Raw genomic sequence first — 19,007 nt, 5'->3', positions numbered from 1 at the left:
CTCATCGCTATTGTTTATTTTGGCTTTGGAGCCTTTGGCTGAGGCGATTTGTACTCCTCCAGATATCAGAGACGTTGAGGTTGCGGGATCTGCTCATAAGATTTTGTTATTTGCTGATGACATATTGCTGACCTTAACATCTCCTAGGATCTCTTTGTCTAACCTATTATGTCTTCTAGTCCCTTTTGCGTCTTTCTCAGGACTGCATGTCAGCCCAACTAAGTCTAAAGCAATGTTGATCTCTCATCCTCTGAATTGGCTGCTCTGAGGACATCTTTCCCATTTCAGTGGCTTCCTTCTTTGCCCTACCTGGGCATCCGGCTTACCCCCAGGTATGAAGGACTTTACCAGGCTAACGTTCCACCTCTTTTAAAAAAACTAACCGACTTGGTTTCCTCTTGGAAACATCCTTTTCCTCAACTTTTCCGTTGTCCTGGTTTGGCAGGATCGTGGTGGTTCGTATGACTTCTCTCCCAAAACTGCTCTTCTTTTTCTTTAGAGTATTACCAGTTTCGGACCCTTCATACATTCTGTGTATCCATCAGCGCAAGCTTTTGAGTTTTATTTGGGTTTTATCCATCCTCAAATTGGCAAACAGGTTCTATACACTCGCAGGATCAATGGTGGCTTCTCGGTTCGCAATTTGCAAGCTTATTATACGGCATCGTATATAGCTCCATTGTCACATCTTCATGAAACGTTTCAATTGCCATTGTGGGCCACAATTGATCTGGATTTTCATCCTATCCCTATTTCCTTCCTGCCTTGGCTCCCGCCTATTCATTGCCTGACTAACATAACTTTAATAATTAATAACTTAACATTAATAAATCACCGGGACCAGAGGACTTGCACCCGAGGGTACTTGGGGAACTCAGTCAAGTAATTGCCAGACCATTGTTCCTAATTTTTACTGATAGTCTACTGACTGTAATGGTACCAGCTGATTGGAGAAAAGCCAATGTAGCACCAATATTTAAAAAGGGCCCAAAATACATCCCTGGGAATTACAGACCAGTTAGCCTAACATCAATGGTATGTAAACTCTTGGAGCGGATGATAAGGGACTATATACAAGATTTTAGTAATGAGAACGGTATCATTAGCAGTAATCTGCATGGATTCATGAAGAATCGTTCTTGCCAAACCAATCTATTAACCTTTTATGAGGAGGTGAGTTGCCATCTGGATAAAGGAAGGCCCGAAGATGTGGTGTTTCTGGGATTTACAAACGCATTTGACACAGTTCCCCATAAACGTTTATTGTACAAAATAAGGTCCGTTGGCATGGACCATAGGGTGAGTACATGGATCGAAACTGGCTACAAGGGTGAGTTCAGAGGGTAAAAAAATAATAAAAATTGCAGTGTCCCCCTTCCCATCAGCCTATGTACAGGTTGACAAGAAAGTGCAGCTATTAGCCCCCATAAAAACTCCAGATCTGTGCAGGTACAAAAAAGTTGTGAGTTAAATGGCAGTATTCTTGTAGCTGGTTAGAATACTCAATTTGCATGACAATTTATACTTAAAAACATAAAGCCCCTAAGACTAAACGGGGAGAAATATATATATATATATATATATATATATATATATATATATATAATATTTTTAAGGAAAAAGCCAAATGCTTATAACGGAAGCTTCTGATTTTGTAAGCAGTCCTGACATGTGAAAATGGCTTTGTTTCACTACAAATGATTCCATTGCACCAGAGCTTGTCAAAATAGCTGCTTCCATTAGAGGCTTCAGTAGCATGGGTTTTGCTTCTTTACAGATTCTGTTTAAGTTAAGCAAGGCCTCCATCCATGGGCATTGGAAATGTTTTAGACTGTAGATAAATCTGGAGCAGTACATTTCTCCCTATAGAATAAAACATTTAAAGAAAAAGGAGACCAGAGCTAGACACGCATTTTCCTTTTTTTTTTTTTTTTTTTTTTTTTTTTTTTTCTTTTTCTTTTTTTTCTTTTTAAATGTAGTTTTTTTTTATCACATGGGAACAAAAAGTCCCCTATGTGATGATGATTTTTTTTTCGTGCCAGGTTCTCTTTAATGAGACACCAGGGGACTAAAAGACCCCTAATGGCTTGTCTCTCCTAGTGCATCTAATGCATCGCTTCTGAGTGAGCAAAAAGGGAGGAGAGTGAATACATGTCCGCTTGGCTCCCTCCCCTCTACCTGGAGGCACTTGCCTTGCTAGTCCCGGACATGCCGATGGGCGCGCAGAGCCCGGGATACATGGCAGGGATGCATGTGCCTAGGGGGGTGCTGAGGGATGTGTGTAGCCCCAGATACATGGCTAGTGGGCATGTCCAGCCGCCAGATTACTTCCATCTGGCAGTCAGTTGCAGCCACTGGGAGTGTGTGTAAAACCCCCCACTGTCAGGTCCGTATGTTGTAAAAAGGTTATCCACCAGAGAAATCAGGTCAGTGACTTATCTAATGATTGAAGTAATCCAAATTTTAAGTAGGAAACTCCTTTTTTCCCAACCCAACAAATTGCTCTCCCTGCCAGAATGGTATCAACCAAACAGCTCTTTAGTGATTGTAAACTCCTGTATATACCCAATGAAGTTAATAGCTTTAGGTGATGCACTGAAATGAAACAAATCCTCCTGCATGTTGTACCTGTTTGTCTGCAGCCATCTGTCCTGTATATTGTTTTAAAAACGGATCAAAGGATTTTTTCTCAGCTCTAGCAGCAGGGGGCGGGGATCTCAAGTTACACATTATGAGGAGAGATCTGAGAGCTGATTGGAGGGGAGAGACACGCCCCTCTCAATGCAGCACTAATTAAATTATTCACAGGCTGTGTGCAGGAGCTCTCCCCATCACCCTTTTATCTCTTGGTGTTGGGAAAACCTGTCAGAAATGAGTCAAGTAGAGAGCAGAGGAACAAGGCAGCATAGAGGAATCACAATCAATGCTGTGGATAGAGACAGGTACACACATTTAAAGGGTGTGCTTTGTTCATATTTTATGTCAACAATTTACAATCGCTTTTTCGAATACTTTGAAACAGCATTTGTAAGCATGAAACGCATGAAACTCCTACATAAGTTGTACCCATTTATATGCAGTCTTCTCTTCTCTACAGCCATTCAAATAACAAAATGAACTAGAAAATGCATTTCCTGGGGAAAATGCGTGGGAATGCTAAATAGCTGAATTGCTAAAACGGACCCCATCAAAACTGCCCCCATCATGCTGCCATCAAAATTGTCCCCATTTAAATTGTCCCCATCAAATCTGCCCCCATCATATTGCCATCAGAATTGCCCCATCATATTGCCACCATCAAAACTGCTCCATCAGAATTGTCCCCATCAAAACTGCCCCATCATATTGCCACCATCAAAACTGCCCCATCAAAACTGCCCCATCATATTCCTCTATTATAAATCAGTACATAGTGTGTCTGTCCCCTCCCCCGGGCTCTGTAATCAGAGCTGAGATGCTCCAGCCACCTCCCCCACCACCCATCACTGTGTATAACAGAAGCTTTGGTAACCATGGCAACAAGAGCAGCACAGTACACTGTTTAATGGCTAAAATTTCCTGAAATGACCACTAAACAAACAGCTTTTTCACAAAAACTGTAAAAGATATCAAACTGAAAAGATATAGCCAGATAGCTGAATATTTTGTGAACATTTTAAAGTTTGTTTGGCGTCTGTAGGTGAAAGTATGAAGGAGCTGAAACTTTTGGGAGCGGAAGAAGATTTTAAGAATCTGAAGCATGCTCCCATTGACTTCAATGTTAAAAAAAAGTGTTAAAAAGCTTAATATTTTAAAAAGTATAAATATTAGAAAAAAATGCATTTCCTGGGGAAAATGCATGGGAATGCTGAATTGTTAAAACGGCCCCCAGCAAAACTGCCCCTATCATACTGCCATCAAAACTGCCCCATCAGAATTGCCCCATCAGAATTGCCCCATCAGAATCACCCCATCAAAACTGTCCCCATCAAAACTGCCCCATCATATTGCCACCATCAGAATTGCCCCATCAAAACTGCCCCATCATATTGCCACCATCAAAATTGCCCCATCAAAACTGCCCCATCATATTGCCACCATCAAAACTGCCCCCATTATATTGCCATCAGAATTGCCCCCATCAAAACTGCCCCCATCAAAACTGCCCCCATCAAAACTGCCCCATCAGAATTGTCCCATCAAAACTGCCCCATCATATTGCCACCATCAAAACTGCCCCATCATATTCCTCTATTATAAATCAGTACATGGTGGGTCTGACCCCTCCCCCGGGCTCTGTAATCAGAGCTGAGATGCCCCAGCCACCTCCCCCTGTGTATAACAGAAGCTTTGGTAACCATGGCAACAAAAGCAACACAGTACACTGTTTAATGGCTAAAATTTCCTGAAATGACCACTAAACAAACAGCTTTTTCACAAAAACTGTAAAAGATATCAAGCTGAAAAGATATAGCCAGATAGCTGAATATTTTGTGAACATTTTAAAGTTTGTTTGGCGTCTGTAGGTGAAAGTATGAAGGAGCTGAAACTTTTTGGAGCAGAAGAAGATTTTAAGGATCTGAAGCATGCTCCCATTGACTTCAATGTTAAAAAAAGTGTTAAAAAGCTTAATGTTTTAAAAAGTACAAATAGTAGAAAAAAAGTGGAAAAAGTCCCATCATCAGCTGAAAGAGACGAACATTTTAATAGTTGAATGGTTTTAATAGCTGAAAGTATGCAGAAGTTATGCAGAGCCAAAAAAAGTATGGAATAATAAAATTAGAACTAGAAAATGCATTTCCTGGGGAAAATGTGTGGGAATGCTGAATAGCTGAATTGCTAAAACGGCCCCCATCAGAATTGCCATATCAAAACTGCCCCATCATATTGCCACCATGAAAACTGCCCCATCATATTGCCACCATGAAAACTGCCCCATCATATTGCCACCATGAAAACTGCCCCATCATATTGCCACCATGAAAACTGCCCCCATCATATTGCCATCAAAACTGCCCCATCAGAATTGCCCCATCAAAATTTGCCCCATCAAAATTTGCCCCATCAAAATTGTCCCCATCAAAATTGTCCCCATCAAAACTGCCCCATCATATTGCCACCATCAAAACTGCCTCATCAGAATTGCCCCATCAAAACTGCCCCATCATATTGCCACCATCAAAACTGCCCCATCAGAATTGCCCTATCAAAACTTCCCCATCATATTGCCACCACCAAAACTGCCCCATCAGAATTGCCCTATCAAAATTGCCCCATCATATTGCCACCATTAAAACTGCCGCATCATATTGCCACCATCAAAACTGCCCCATCATATTGCCACCATCAAAACTTCCCCATCATATTGCCACCATCAAAACTTCCCCATCATATTGCCACCGTGAAAACTGCCCCATCATATTGCCACCGTGAAAACTGCCCCATCATATTGCCACCGTGAAAACTGCCCCATCATATTGCCACCGTGAAAACTGCCCCATCATATTGCCACCGTGAAAACTGCCCCATCATATTGCCACCGTGAAAACTGCCCCATCATATTGCCACCGTGAAAACTGCCCCATCATATTGCCACCGTGAAAACTGCCCCATCATATTGCCACCGTGAAAACTGCCCCATCATATTGCCACCGTGAAAACTGCCCCATCATATTGCCACCGTGAAAACTGCCCCATCATATTGCCACCGTGAAAACTGCCCCATCATATTGCCACCGTGAAAACTGCCCCCATCATATTGCCACCGTGAAAACTGCCCCATCATATTGCCACCGTGAAAACTGCCCCCATCATATTGCCACCGTGAAAACTGGCCCCATCAGAATTGCCCCATCAAAATTTGCCCCATCAGAATTGCCCCATCAAAATTTGCCCCATCAAAATTTGCCCCATCAAAATTTGCCCCATCAAAATTGTCCCCATCAAAACTGCCCCATCATATTGCCACCATCAAAACTGCCTCATCTGAATTGCCCCATCAAAACTGCCCTATCAGAATTGCTCCATCAAAACTGCCCCATCATATTCCTCTATTATAAATCAGTACATGGTGTGTCTGTCCCCTCCCCCGGGCTCTGTAATCAGAGCTGAGATGCTCCAGCCACCTCCCCCCCTGTGTATAACAGAAGCTTTGGTAACCATGGCAACAAAAGCAACACAGTACACTCTGATTAACCCTTTCATGACTAAGCCTATTTTTGAAATTTGGTGTTTACAAGTTAAAATCCGTATTTTTTGCTAGAAAATGACTTAGAACCCCCAAACATTATATATATTTTTTTAGCAGAGAATCTAGAGAATAAAATGGCGATTGTTGCAATATTTTTTATCACACGGTATTTGTGCAGCGGTGTTTTAAACGCAAATTTTTGGAAAAGTGACACTTTCATGAATTTTAAAAAATCCAAACAGTAAAGTTACCCCAATTTTTTTGTATAATGTGAAAGATGATGTTACGCCGAGTAAATAGATACCAAACATGTCACCCTTTATAATTGCACGCACTCGTGGAATGGCGACGAACTACGGTACCTTTGAATTTCCATAGGCGACGATTAAAATTTTTTTTACGGTTACCAGGTTTGAGCTACAGAGGAGGTCTAGGGCTAGAATTATTGCTCTCGCTCTGACGATCGCGGCGATACCTCACATGTGTTGTTTGAACACCGTTTACATATGCGGGCGCGACTTCCGTATGCGTTTTCTTCGCAGCGCGAGCTCGCGGGGACAGGGGCACTTTAAAAATTTTTTTATTTAATTTATTTATTTTTGTACTTTATAAATTGTGTTTTTTTTTTTTTTTTTTTACTTTTATTGCTGTCACAAGCAATGTAAACATCCCTTGTGACAGTAATATGTGGTGACAGGTACTCTTTATGGAGGGATGGGGGGTCTAAAAGACCCCCCATCCCTCCTTTACACTTCAAAGTATTCAGATCGCCGAAAACGGCGATTCTGAATACTGTGTACTTTTTTAAATTCGGCGCCATTGGCAGCCGAGTAAACGGGAAGTGACGTCATGACGTCGCTTCCGCATTTACAACAAGAAGGCTGGGACGAAGCCGCTCGCAGCTTCGTTCCAGCCCGCCCCCAGCCGCCGAAGGCAGCCGAACGGACACCGGGCCTCCCGATCGCACGGGAGGCCCGGTAACAGCGGCGGGAGGGGGGGGATGTCCCCTCCCGCTCCTCCGGTATAACAGCCGAGCGGCTTTTAGCCGCATCGGTTGTTATATTCGGGTAGCCGATCGCCCGCTGAAAACAACGGTACCGGGATGATGCCTGCAGCTGCGGGCATCATCCCGGTATAACCCCGGAAAGCCGAGTACGCATATGTGCGTTCGGTCGGCGGGAAGGGGTTTAATGGCTAAAATTTCCTGAAATTACCTCTAAACAAAAAGCTTTTTCACAAAAACTGTAAAAGATCTCAAACTGAAAACATATAGCCAGATAGCTGAATATTTTGTGAACATTTTAAAGTTTGTTTGGTGCTGTAGGTGAAAGTATGAAGGAGCTGAAACTTTTGGGAGCGGAAGAAGATTTTAAGGATTTCAAGCATGCTCCCATTGACTTCAATGTTAAAAAAAAGGGGTTAAAAAGCTTAATATTTTAAAAAGTATAAATAGATACTTAAAAATAGTAGAAAAAAAGTTGAAAAAGTCCCATCATCAGCTGAAAGAGACGAACATTTTAATAGCTGAATGGTTTTAATAGCTGAAAGTATGCAGAAGTTACGCAGAGCCAAAAAATGTACGGAATAAAAATAAATAACATCGAATAACAATAGTGGGACTGCTAAAGCATTCCCACTAATTAAAAACTAGAAAATGCATTTCCTGGGGAAAATGCGTGGGAATCTGAATAGCTGATTGCTAAAACGGCCCCCATCAAAACTGCCCCATCATACTGCCATCAAAATTGTCCCCATCAAATCTGCCCCATCAGAATTGCCCCATCAAAACTGCCCCATCAAAACTGCCCCATCATATTGCCACCATCAGAATTGCCCCATCAAAACTGCCCCATCAGAATTGCCCCATCAAAACTGCCCCATCAGAATTGCCCCATCAAAACTGCTCCATCATATTGCCACCATCAAAACTGCCCCATCATATTGCCACCATCAAAACTGCCCCATCATATTGCCACCATCAAAACTGCCCCATCATATTGCCACCATCAAAACTGCCCCCATCATATTGCCATCAAAACTGCTCCATCAGAATTGTCCCCATCAAAACTGTCCCCATCATATTGCCGCCATCAAAACTGCCCCATCAGAATTGCCCCATCATATTGCCACCATCAAAACTGCCCCATCATATTGCCACCATCAAAACTGCCCCATCATATTGCCACCATCAAAACTGCCCCATCATATTGCGACCATCAAAACTGCCCCCATCAAAATTGCCCCATCAGAAGTGCCCCATCATATTGCCACCATCAAAACTGCCCCATCATATTGCCACCATCAAAACTGCCCCATCATATTGCCACCATCAAAACTGCCCCCATCAGAATTGCCCCATCAGAATTGCCCCATCAAAACTGCCCCATCAAAACTGCCCCATCATATTGCCACCATCAAAACTGCCCCATGCGTGGGAATGCAGAATAGGTGAATTGCTAAAACGGCCCCCATCATACTGCCATCAAAATTGCCCTATCAATATTGTCCCCATCAAAACTGCCCCATCATATTGCCACCATCAAGACTGCCCCATCATATTGCCACCATCAAAACTGCCCCATCATATTGCCACCATCAAAACTGCCCCATCAGAATTGCCCCATTAAAACTGCCCCATCAGAATTGCCCTATCAAAACTGCCCCATCATATTGCCACTATCAAAACTGCCCCATCATATTGCCACTATCAAAACTGCCCCATCATATTGCCACTATCAAAACTGCCCCATCATATTGCCACTATCAAAACTGCCCCATCATATTGCCACTATCAAAACTGCCCCATCATATTGCCACTATCAAAACTGCCCCCATCATATTGCCATCAAAATTGTCCCCATCAAAACTGCCCCATCAGAATTGCCCCATCAAAACTGCCCCAACATATTGCCACTATCAAAACTGCCCCATCAGAATTGCCCCATCAAAACTGCCCCATCATATTGCCACCATCAAAACTGCCCCCTTCAAAACTGCCCCATCATATTGCCACCTTTAAAACTGCTCCATTAAAATTGTCCCCATCAAAACTGCCCCATCATATTGCCACCATCAAAACTGCCCCATCACATTGCCACCATCAAAACTGCCCCCATCATATTGCCACCATCAAAACTGCCCCCATCATATTGCCACCATCAAAACTGCCCCCATCATATTGCCACCATCAAAACTGCCCCCATCATATTGCCACCATCAAAACTGCCCCCATCATATTGCCATCAAAATTGTCCCCATCAAAACTGCCCCATCAAAACTGCCCCATCATATATTGCCACCATCAAAACTGCCCCATCAGAATTGCCCCCATCAAAACTGCCCCCTTCAAAACTGCCCCCTTCAAAACTGCCCCATCATATTGCCACCATCAAAACTGCCCCATCATATTGCCACCATCAAAACTGTTCCCATCATATTGCCATCAAAATTGTCCCCATCAGAATTGCCCCATCATATATTGCCACCATCAAAACTGCCCCATTAGAATTGCCCCATCAAAACTGCCCCATCATATTGCCACCATCAAAACTGCCCTATCAGAATTGCTCCATCAAAACTGCCCTATCAGAATTGCCCTATCAAAACTGCCCCATCATATTGCCACCATCAAAACTGCCCCATCAGAATTGCCCCATCATATTCCTCTATTATATATCAGCACATGGTGTGTCTGTCCCCTCCCCCGGGCTCTGTAATCGGAGCTGAGATGCTCCAGCCACCTCCCCCCCGTGTATAACAAAAGCTTTGGTAACCATGGCAACAAAAGCAACACAGTACACTCTGTTTAATGGCTAAAATTTCCTAAAATGACCACTAAACAAACAGCTTTTTCACAAAAACGGTAAAAGATATCAAACTGAAAAGATATAGCTAGATAGCTGAATATTTTGTGAACATTTTAAAGTTTGTTTGGTGTCTATAGGTGAAAGTATGAAGGAGCTGAAACTGTTGGGAGCGGAAGAAGATTTTAAGGATCTGAAGCACGCTCCCATTGACTTCAATGTTAAAAAAAAAAAAGTGTTAAAAAGCTTAATATTTTAAAAAGTATAAATAGTAGAAAAAAAGTTGAAAAAGTCCCATCATCAGCTGAAAGAGATGAACATTTTAATAGTTGAATGGTTTTAATAGCTGAAAGTATGCAGAAGTTATGCAGAGCCAAAAAAACATATGGAATAATAAAATTAGAACTAGAAAATGCATTTCCTGGGGAAAATGCGTGGGAATGCTGAATAACTGAATTGCTAAAATGGCCCCCATCAGAATTGCCCCATCAGAATTGCCCCATCAAAATTGTCCCCATCAAAACTGCCCCATCATATTGCCACCATCAGAATTGCCCCATCAAAACTGCCCCATCATATTGCCACCATGAAAACTGCCCCATCAGAATTGCACCATGAAAACTGCCCCATCATATTGCCACCATGAAAACTGCCCCATCATATTGCCACCATGAAAACTGCCCCCATCATATTGCCATCAAAACTGCCCCATCATATTGCCACCATCAAAACTGCCCTATCAAAACTGCCCCATCATATTGCCACCATCAAAACGGCCCCATCAGAATTGCCCCATCAAAACTGCCCCATCATATTCCTCTATTATAAATCAGTACATGGTGTGTCTGTCCCCTCCCCCGGGCTCTGTAATCAGAGCTGAGATGCTCCAGCCACCTCCCCCCGTGTATAACAGAAGCTTTGGTAACCACGGCAACAAAAGCAACACAGTACACTCTAATTAAAAATGAACACTAATTAAAATTAAAAATAAACTAGAAAATGCATTTCCTGGGGAAAATGCGTGGGAATGCAGAATAGGTGAATTGCTAAAACGGCCCCCATCAAAACTGCCGCCATCAAAATTGCCCCATCAATATTGTCCCCATCAAAACTGCCCCATCATATTGCCACCATCAAAACTGTCCCATCAGAATTGCTCCATTAAAACTGCCCTGTCATATTGCCCCATCAGAATTGCCCCACCAAAACTGCCCCATCATATTGCCACCATCAAAACTGCCCCATCATATTGCCACCATCAAAACTGCCCCATCATATTGCCACCATCAAAACTGCCCCCATCATATTGCCACCATCAAAACTGCCCCCATCATATTGCCACCATCAAAACTGCCCCCATCATATTGCCATCAAAATTGTCCCCATCAAAACTGCCCCATCAGAATTGCCCCCTTCAAAACTGCCCCATCATATTGCCACCTTTAAAACTGCTCCATTAAAATTGTCCCCATCAAAACTGCCCCATCAAAACTGCCCCATCATATTGCCACCATCAAAACTGCCCCCATCATATTGCCACCATCAAAACTGCCCCCATCATATTGCCACCATCAAAACTGCCCCCATCATATTGCCACCATCAAAACTGCCCCCATCATATTGCCACCATCAAAACTGCCCCCATCATATTGCCACCATCAAAACTGCCCCCATCATATTGCCACCATCAAAACTGCCCCCATCATATTGCCACCATCAAAACTGCCCCCATCAGAATTGCCCCATCAGAATTGCCCCATCAGAATTGCCCCATCATATATTGCCCCATCATATATTGCCACCATCAAAACTACCCCATCAGAATTGCCCCATCAAAACTGCCCCATCATATTGCCACCATCAAAACTGCCCCATCATATTGCCACCATCAAAACTACCCCCATCAAAACTGCCCCCTTCAAAACTGCCCCATCATATTGCCACCTTTAAAACTGCTCCATTAAAATTGTCCCCATCAAAACTGCCCCATCATATTGCCACCATCAAAACTGCCCCCATCATATTGCCATCAAAATTGTCCCCATCAAAACTGCCCCATCAGAATTGCCCCATCATATATTGCCACCATCAAAACTGCCCCATCAGAATTGCCCCATCAAAACTGCCCCATCAGAATTGCCCCATCAAAACTGCCCCATCATATTGCCACCATCAAAACTGCCCCATCATATTGCCACCATCAAAACTGCCCCATCAGAATTGCCCCATCAAAACTGCCCCCATCAAAACTGCCCCCTTCAAAACTGCCCCATGATATTGCCACCTTTAAAACTGCTCCATTAAAATTGGCCCCATCATATTGCCACCATCAAAATTGCCCCATCAAAATTGCCCCATCATATTGCCACCATCAAAACTGCCCCATCAGAATTGCCCCATCAAAACTGCCCCATCATATTCCTCTATTATATATCAGCACATGGTGTGTCTGTCCCCTCCCCCGGGCTCTGTAATCGGAGCTGAGATGCTCCAGCCACCTCCCCCCCTGTGTATAACAAAAGCTTTGGTAACCATGGCAACAAAAGCAACGCAGTACACTCTGTTTAATGGCTAAAATTTCCTAAAATGACCACTAATCAAACAGCTTTTTCACAAAAACGGTAAAAGATATCGCCAGATAGCTGAATGTTTTGTGAACATTTTAAAGTTTGTTTGGTGTCTATAGGTGAAAGTATGAAGGAGCTGAAACTGTTGGGAGCGGAAGAAGATTTTAAGGATCTGAAGCACGCTCCCATTGACTTCAATGTTAAAAAAAAAAGTGTTAAAAAGCTTAATATTTTAAAAAGTATAAATAGTAGAAAAAAAGTTGAAAAAGTCCCATCATCAGCTGAAAGAGATGAACATTTTAATAGTTGAATGGTTTTAATAGCTGAAAGTATGCAGAAGTTACGCAGAGCCAAAAAACGTACAGAATAAAATTAAATAAAAATATAAAATCGAATATAAAGCAGTCCCACTACTGTAATAAAGCTTGTCTGAGCTGTCAGAGAATAGGGGGCAGAGAGCTGAAGTTACGCTTTGCAGAGCTCAGTGAGAAGGACTCTAAGAGCTGATTGGAAGAAAGGGACATGTCCCCCCTTCACACAGAGCACAAGAGAAAAGAGCTGAGACTGTAAATTGGCTGGAAATCTCTCCCCAGTCTCTTTGGTGTCAGGAACACTTGTCAGAAGTGATTCATGCTGATAGCAGAGGAACAAAGCAGCAGATAGAATTTACACTTAGTGCTTTGAAACCAGTACACACTATAGAAGGATTTGCTTTGTTCATATTTCATGTCTGAGGTTTACAGCCACTTTAAAGAAAAAAGTTTTCCCCCATCCTGTAATGCAATGTTTATGTTGATACATTTTCACCTGTTAATTGCTGACTAATAGGATTTGTCTTTTTTGTAGATGATGCATTGGACAGCTGTCTTGAACTAAGGAGTGGTGATGAAGACACAGGAACAGATGCTGAAGAGAATGAGGCTGAGGAGGGGGAAGATGATGATGATGACAGTGTCGATGATGGTGAAATTGAACAGGACAGCAATGAAGATGATGAAGTTTCAACTCGGCATGACAGGGAGGAATCAGATTTGCAAGATGAAGTGCAGACATTCTCCAAAGAAAAGGTTTCCTCAGATGTTGCTAAGGGTCAAGGCATTAAGAATCAGATCAGTAAGTCATATTTGTTCACATTGCTCAATCAGGAGAGTGATGTAAATGATGTGTAATGATCAGTGTATTTTTCCTTATTTATTTTTTTTTCTTTTACTGTATGGCATGATTGTGAGTTGTACACTTTTAGCCACTAGTTTTGCTCTTGTTTTTGTGTAAAGCTGTAACATGATAAAAGCCATAAGTAATAGTTACTTTTAATTGAAGAAAAAAAAAACTGGAGGCAAAATTGTGAATGAGAAATGTACAGTTTTGTGTCTTGTATAGATTCCAGAGTTGAAAATGCATTTGTGCATTATGGTTTGGCAGTCAGTTTGCACCTCCAATCACAAAATAAAAGGTGTGCCGCCCTTAAAGATGTTTCCCTGACAGAAGTCACTGAAAGCAGGGAATGCTAATGTATGAGCTTATGTTAAGTGTAAAAATGTTGCTAAAGGAAGCCATACACTTGCTTAACTGTTTTGCTTAAAAAGGTCCCTATAATTTTCTGTTCTTTTTTGTTAAATTCTGTACTCACTGTTCATCTAGATAAATATCTCAAGCTAGCACTTGTTCTTGAAAGGTGGGGACATCACCCTGATGACAAAATGCGGTTTTGCTATATCATATTAGGAGTTCTGGATCTTGTGCATGCTTGGTCTGATGCCAGTGAATGTGTGTTCAAGATGGCTTCTCCTTGTATTGCATGTATTGTTAATCAGTAATGTCAGCAGACAGACGCATCAGAATAGAAATATTGCCAAGAAGTGAAAACCTAATATCCTTATTAAAATCAGTATCATCTCTTTTAGCCCATTTTAGGAATATGAGCGTGAGAGAGTCTACATAGTTTAGCAATTAGAGCTGCACGATTAATCGTTAAGAAAATCGTGATCTCAATTCAGCCCCCCTCACGATCTTAATCCAGCATTCCCACGATTCTGTGTAAATAGTGCAGCCGTTCTCTGCTAAAAAAAAAAAAGCCAACAAATGTTTATCAACATTCCTCAGCGGTGGGAGATAAAGAGAAACATTGTAACATTTTGTTCTTCTAGATCAAAGGGAAGAACTTCTGTCTGCAAACGAGGTCCGTTTAAAGGAGAAGTCAAGCTTGAGCTCATTTGGCTGGACTTCTGCTGAAAAGGGGTCACAGGAGTGCAAAAGAAATTGCACTCCTGTGACCCGTTTTCAGCAGAGAGCGGTCTGAAGTCTGCTCTCTGCTGACGTCACTGGAATCAGCCCAGGCACCGCGTCATTACGACAGTATAGTCTGGATCCGCCAGGAGCCTGGACTGATGCCTGTCTCAGCGAGCCGCTGAGAGACTGAGACAGCCCCTCCCTGCCCCTTCACAGCTCAGCGCTCCAGTGAGGGTGAAAGAGCAGAGAGGAGAGCTGCTGATTGACAGTCTGCAGCTCTTGACTCGAAGATCTGTGAAAACCGAGCCATCGGTGGTGTTTGATCGCTCGGTTCACAGTGCAGAGGCGGCGGGGGACAGATGCAGCATCGAACCGATGCTGCATCCACCTAGGTAGGTATGAAACTGGCAACAAAAAAAAACCCCATACTTCTCTTTTAAAGTGAAACTGACTGAACATGCTGCACAGAAATCCACTTAAGGGACAAGTTCAAATTTGTAACATGTTACATGATCCACCTGAATTTAGGGTGGAATATGTAGCATGTTCCAGCTCCTACCGCCTCTCCTCCCGAACCCCTTTCCGCTGTGACAGCAGGTGGGGGCTCTTCTCCCTACACCCCCTGTCACTTTTGAACAGAGCGGGGGTCGTGTGGGGTTTCCTGTGAATGAATGAACTACAAGTTCTGTCTTCCACCATGGAAGGTGGCTTATAGTTCTGAATGAACTGCAAGGGTGCCAGTGAGACATTCGACAAGGGATGAGAACAATCTGACAATTTGCATTAAGGTCAGGTTTGAGCATATAGGCTCTTTACAAGATAATTTATAGTTGATGACTGGGGGAGAGAGAGAAGACAAATTTGATCGAATATCTTCAGCTCTGCATATACAAAGGAAAATGAGGGAGCTCAAGTCCATAATGAGGATAGTATTGCTATAGTCCCAGAAGAACCCCAAAGACTCAAAATTTAACATTTAGACAAAATAAAAGTGAATAAGGCACTAGACCAGATGGCTTACACCCATCTGTCCCCCAAAGAGTTGAACGCTGTTATTTTAAAGCCATTGCTTTGCGTCTACTTTTTATAGACTGGCTTGGTGGCAATGTGGTGCCTATATTTAAAAAGGGATAACTTGCTTGAAAGTATCAGGTTTTTGTAGTAGACAGAATGGATTCACGAAAGACCAAAGCTATCAAACAGATCTGCTTTCTTTTTATGAGGAAGTATGTAAAATCTTAGACAAATGAGTTTGCAAAAGCATTTGACACCGTTACCCACACATGTGCATATGCTAATGTTGTACGTTAGTCTACAGGCTTAGAAAATCCAGTTTGTAAATGGTTAGAAAACTAGTTAAAAGACTGTACTCAGAGAGTAGTGGTTAATGATTCATACACTGAATGGTCTATTGTTGTTAGTAGTGTACCCCAAGGTTCAGTGTTGGGACCATTTCTTTTTAACATATTTTATAACTGATACAGAGTTTGGAATTGAAAGTACTTTCTTTATCGTACATCACGGGACACAGAGCCATAGTTATTAACCATATGGGTATATAGGCACTTTCAGGTGATAGACACTGGCACACCCAAGACAGGAAGTTCACTCCCTATAAAACCCCTCCTCCTCCTATCAGGAGTACCTCCGTTTTTTTGCCAGTGTCTAAGGTGTTGGTCACTAGTGAAGATGTGCTCTGAAGAGCTCCTCTGGAGGGATCCCTATTGGATTTAAACAGCCTCCACTGACCGGATCCATCCAAAGTGCTACTGAGGCCAAGGTGAATGGTACCCGGGCCTCGGATAAGAAGAACGAGGTTTCGCCTGTAACGCCTCTCCTTGGAGGGCTGGACCCCGGGACCCAGTGCTTTGGTCATGCTCACATTACCTAAAGTTTTTTTCCTGGCGGGGTGATATACAGGTCCAAGGGAGTGGAACCCCCCCGATGAAAAGGGACCTGGTACTTAAAGGTTTGCTAAACGCAGCCCGCCATGATGGGTGAAGATTGGATCTGTCTGATTTCAGCAGAAATCCTGCGGCGAGGATAAGGTAAGGGAAGAAGCCTAGGAACTGTAAAAAATACACCTATGATTTTTCTTCCTTGGGAAAAATGTTGTCATGCCTTAAATCTCCACTAGAGGGAGTAAATGCACATACCTTAGTAAGTTGTCTGTCACTTCAGCTCAGTACCACAGCTTGTGTGTGGGCTGAGCTGCGGCTTGTCTCGGTGGGACTCCTCATGTAGGTAAGAGAGTTGCCGTACTGCATTTCTTCCCCCTGGAGGGAGTCAAAGGACTGGGAAAATTCAACAATGGTTGTGCTCCCCCTGCAAACCCCCTCCCCCCTCGCAGGGGTGCGGCGGCTCCCTTTTTGCTCGAAAGTTTCCCCCGCTCTGCTCACCATTAGGCCCTGCCTCTCCTCCCCTCTTGCTGGGTCTGCTGAGTGACAGACGCGAATGCCACCCGCGCGTGGGAACTAGCTGAATTTTAAAAAAGGAGGGGGGGCGGGGCAGGGAGGGGCCTGGGCGCGGCAGCGTGTGTGGGACATAGCGTCCATGAGGACGTATGGCGCAGGCACCTGGAGAAAGCTGAGTACAAAGAACAGATTCTCCTCAGCCGGATGGCTGGAGAGCACGCTGGCTGATCACACAGGAGCGGTGGGGCACGTAAGGGCTGCATACAGGCTTTCCCAATAGAGGAAAGACATTTTTTCCCAGCGCTAGGCTGAACTTTTATTAGCGGCCTGGCTTTGCTAGACTACTGTTCAGCAAGTAGTGCATTTAAATAGTGCCTCTGCTTTTGTGCTTAGGACTATGCCTCCCAAAAAGGCCATACAAACACCTCAAAGGTATCAAAAACATCACCCCCAGACGGTGAGGACTCCAGTCATGCCTCCACACTGTCATCTTCTCCTGAAATACTAGAAGTGGCTAGCCAGGGTGAGTCATTGGAACCAGTTGGTGTTGCAGCTGCTTCTCACATCTCAGCCCCTGTATTCGTGACTGAAGATGCCTTTTCCTCCTCCCTGTTGGGGTTAGAGGAAAGACTAGCGGCTTGAATCGTATCCTCCATCCAAAAGGATAGGAAGCGTGGTAGAGCCCCCTCCCCCACCTCAGGCCCTTTATCAAGGGAACAGTGGGTAGAGGATGAGGTGTTACCCTCAGGCGATCAGGAAAGACAATCCAATGACTCCTCTGCGGAGGAAACAATGGTGGATGAACCCCTTTTCAGCCTCTCAATCTGAGAAATTTCTGGTACAATCCCTTACGGAAATGGTTTGTTCTGCTTTCAAGCTGCCCCTGAGTCAGCTGAAAGTTCCATCTCTTCTTTGGGTTCCTAAAACCTCCGCAGACTTTGCATGCATTTCCCGTCCATGCATTACTAGAACAGCTTATTTATGCTGAATGGGATCATCCGGATAAGCATTTTCTCCCTCCAAAGAGATTCGCAGTACTCTATCCCATGGAGGAGAAATTCACCAAAAGATGGAATGTACCAGCAGTTGACGCTGCTATATCCAGTGTGGATTAAAGTCTAACTTGTCCAGTAAACAATGCTCAAATGCTTAAGGATCCAACAGATAAAAGGTTGGAATTCCTGTTAAAATCCTCCTTTTCTTTGGCAGGTGCAGTTACTCAGCCTGCAGTCACTGCAATAGGCATCTGTCAATCCCTAAAAGACCAGTTTAGACAGGCCCTTAAGGAGGTTCCTGTACAACAAGCCTGGGATTTGGCTGAACTGCCAAGAGCATTATGTTTTGCTATAGATTCCATTAAAGATTCTATTCACCAAGCATCTCGCCTTGCGCTTGTGCTAGTGCACATGCGTAGGATCCTGTGGTTGAAAAATTGGTCAGCTGAAGCACCATGCAAAAGGCTCCTGACTTTTCTTTTTGATGGGGATTGGCTATTTGGGGATGATTTGGACAAGTACATCCAAAGAAGGAATAAATGCCCTTCATTTAAAGTGGTGTTCCAGCCATAATTATACTTTTTAAATAAAAATACCCCTATAATACACAAGCTTAATGTATTCTATTAAAGTTAGTCTGTAAACTAAGGTCTGTTTTGTTAGTTTATAGCAGTGGTTTGTTATTTTATAAACTTACAGCAGGCCGTGGCCATCTTAAGTGTGGGCATCTGAAGCCAGACTGTATTTCTTCCTGGATCTCATCATTGCAGATCTCGCACATGCTCAGTGCAGCACAAGCAGTGTAATAGGTTTCAGGTCAGGTTTCCATA

The 19,007-nt window shown here is 43.3% G+C and overlaps 1 protein-coding gene across 1 annotated transcript in view; it reads left to right on the top strand.

The window, feature by feature from the left end:
- Positions 1 to 19,007, top strand: part of AATF (apoptosis antagonizing transcription factor) — a 190,960-nt gene that overhangs the window by 3,897 nt on the left and 168,056 nt on the right. The window contains exon 2 of the mRNA XM_073614142.1: positions 13,386 to 13,652. Coding sequence (XP_073470243.1) covers positions 13,386 to 13,652 — 267 coding nt within the window. The remainder of the gene's footprint in view (positions 1 to 13,385; positions 13,653 to 19,007) is intronic.

This window comes from Aquarana catesbeiana, linkage group LG02, assembly GCF_042186555.1.
Source record: "Aquarana catesbeiana isolate 2022-GZ linkage group LG02, ASM4218655v1, whole genome shotgun sequence".
Lineage (NCBI taxonomy): Eukaryota > Metazoa > Chordata > Amphibia > Anura > Ranidae > Aquarana > Aquarana catesbeiana.
The sequence above is the reverse complement of the archived record's forward strand: the minus strand, read 5'-3'. Positions and strand labels throughout refer to the sequence as shown.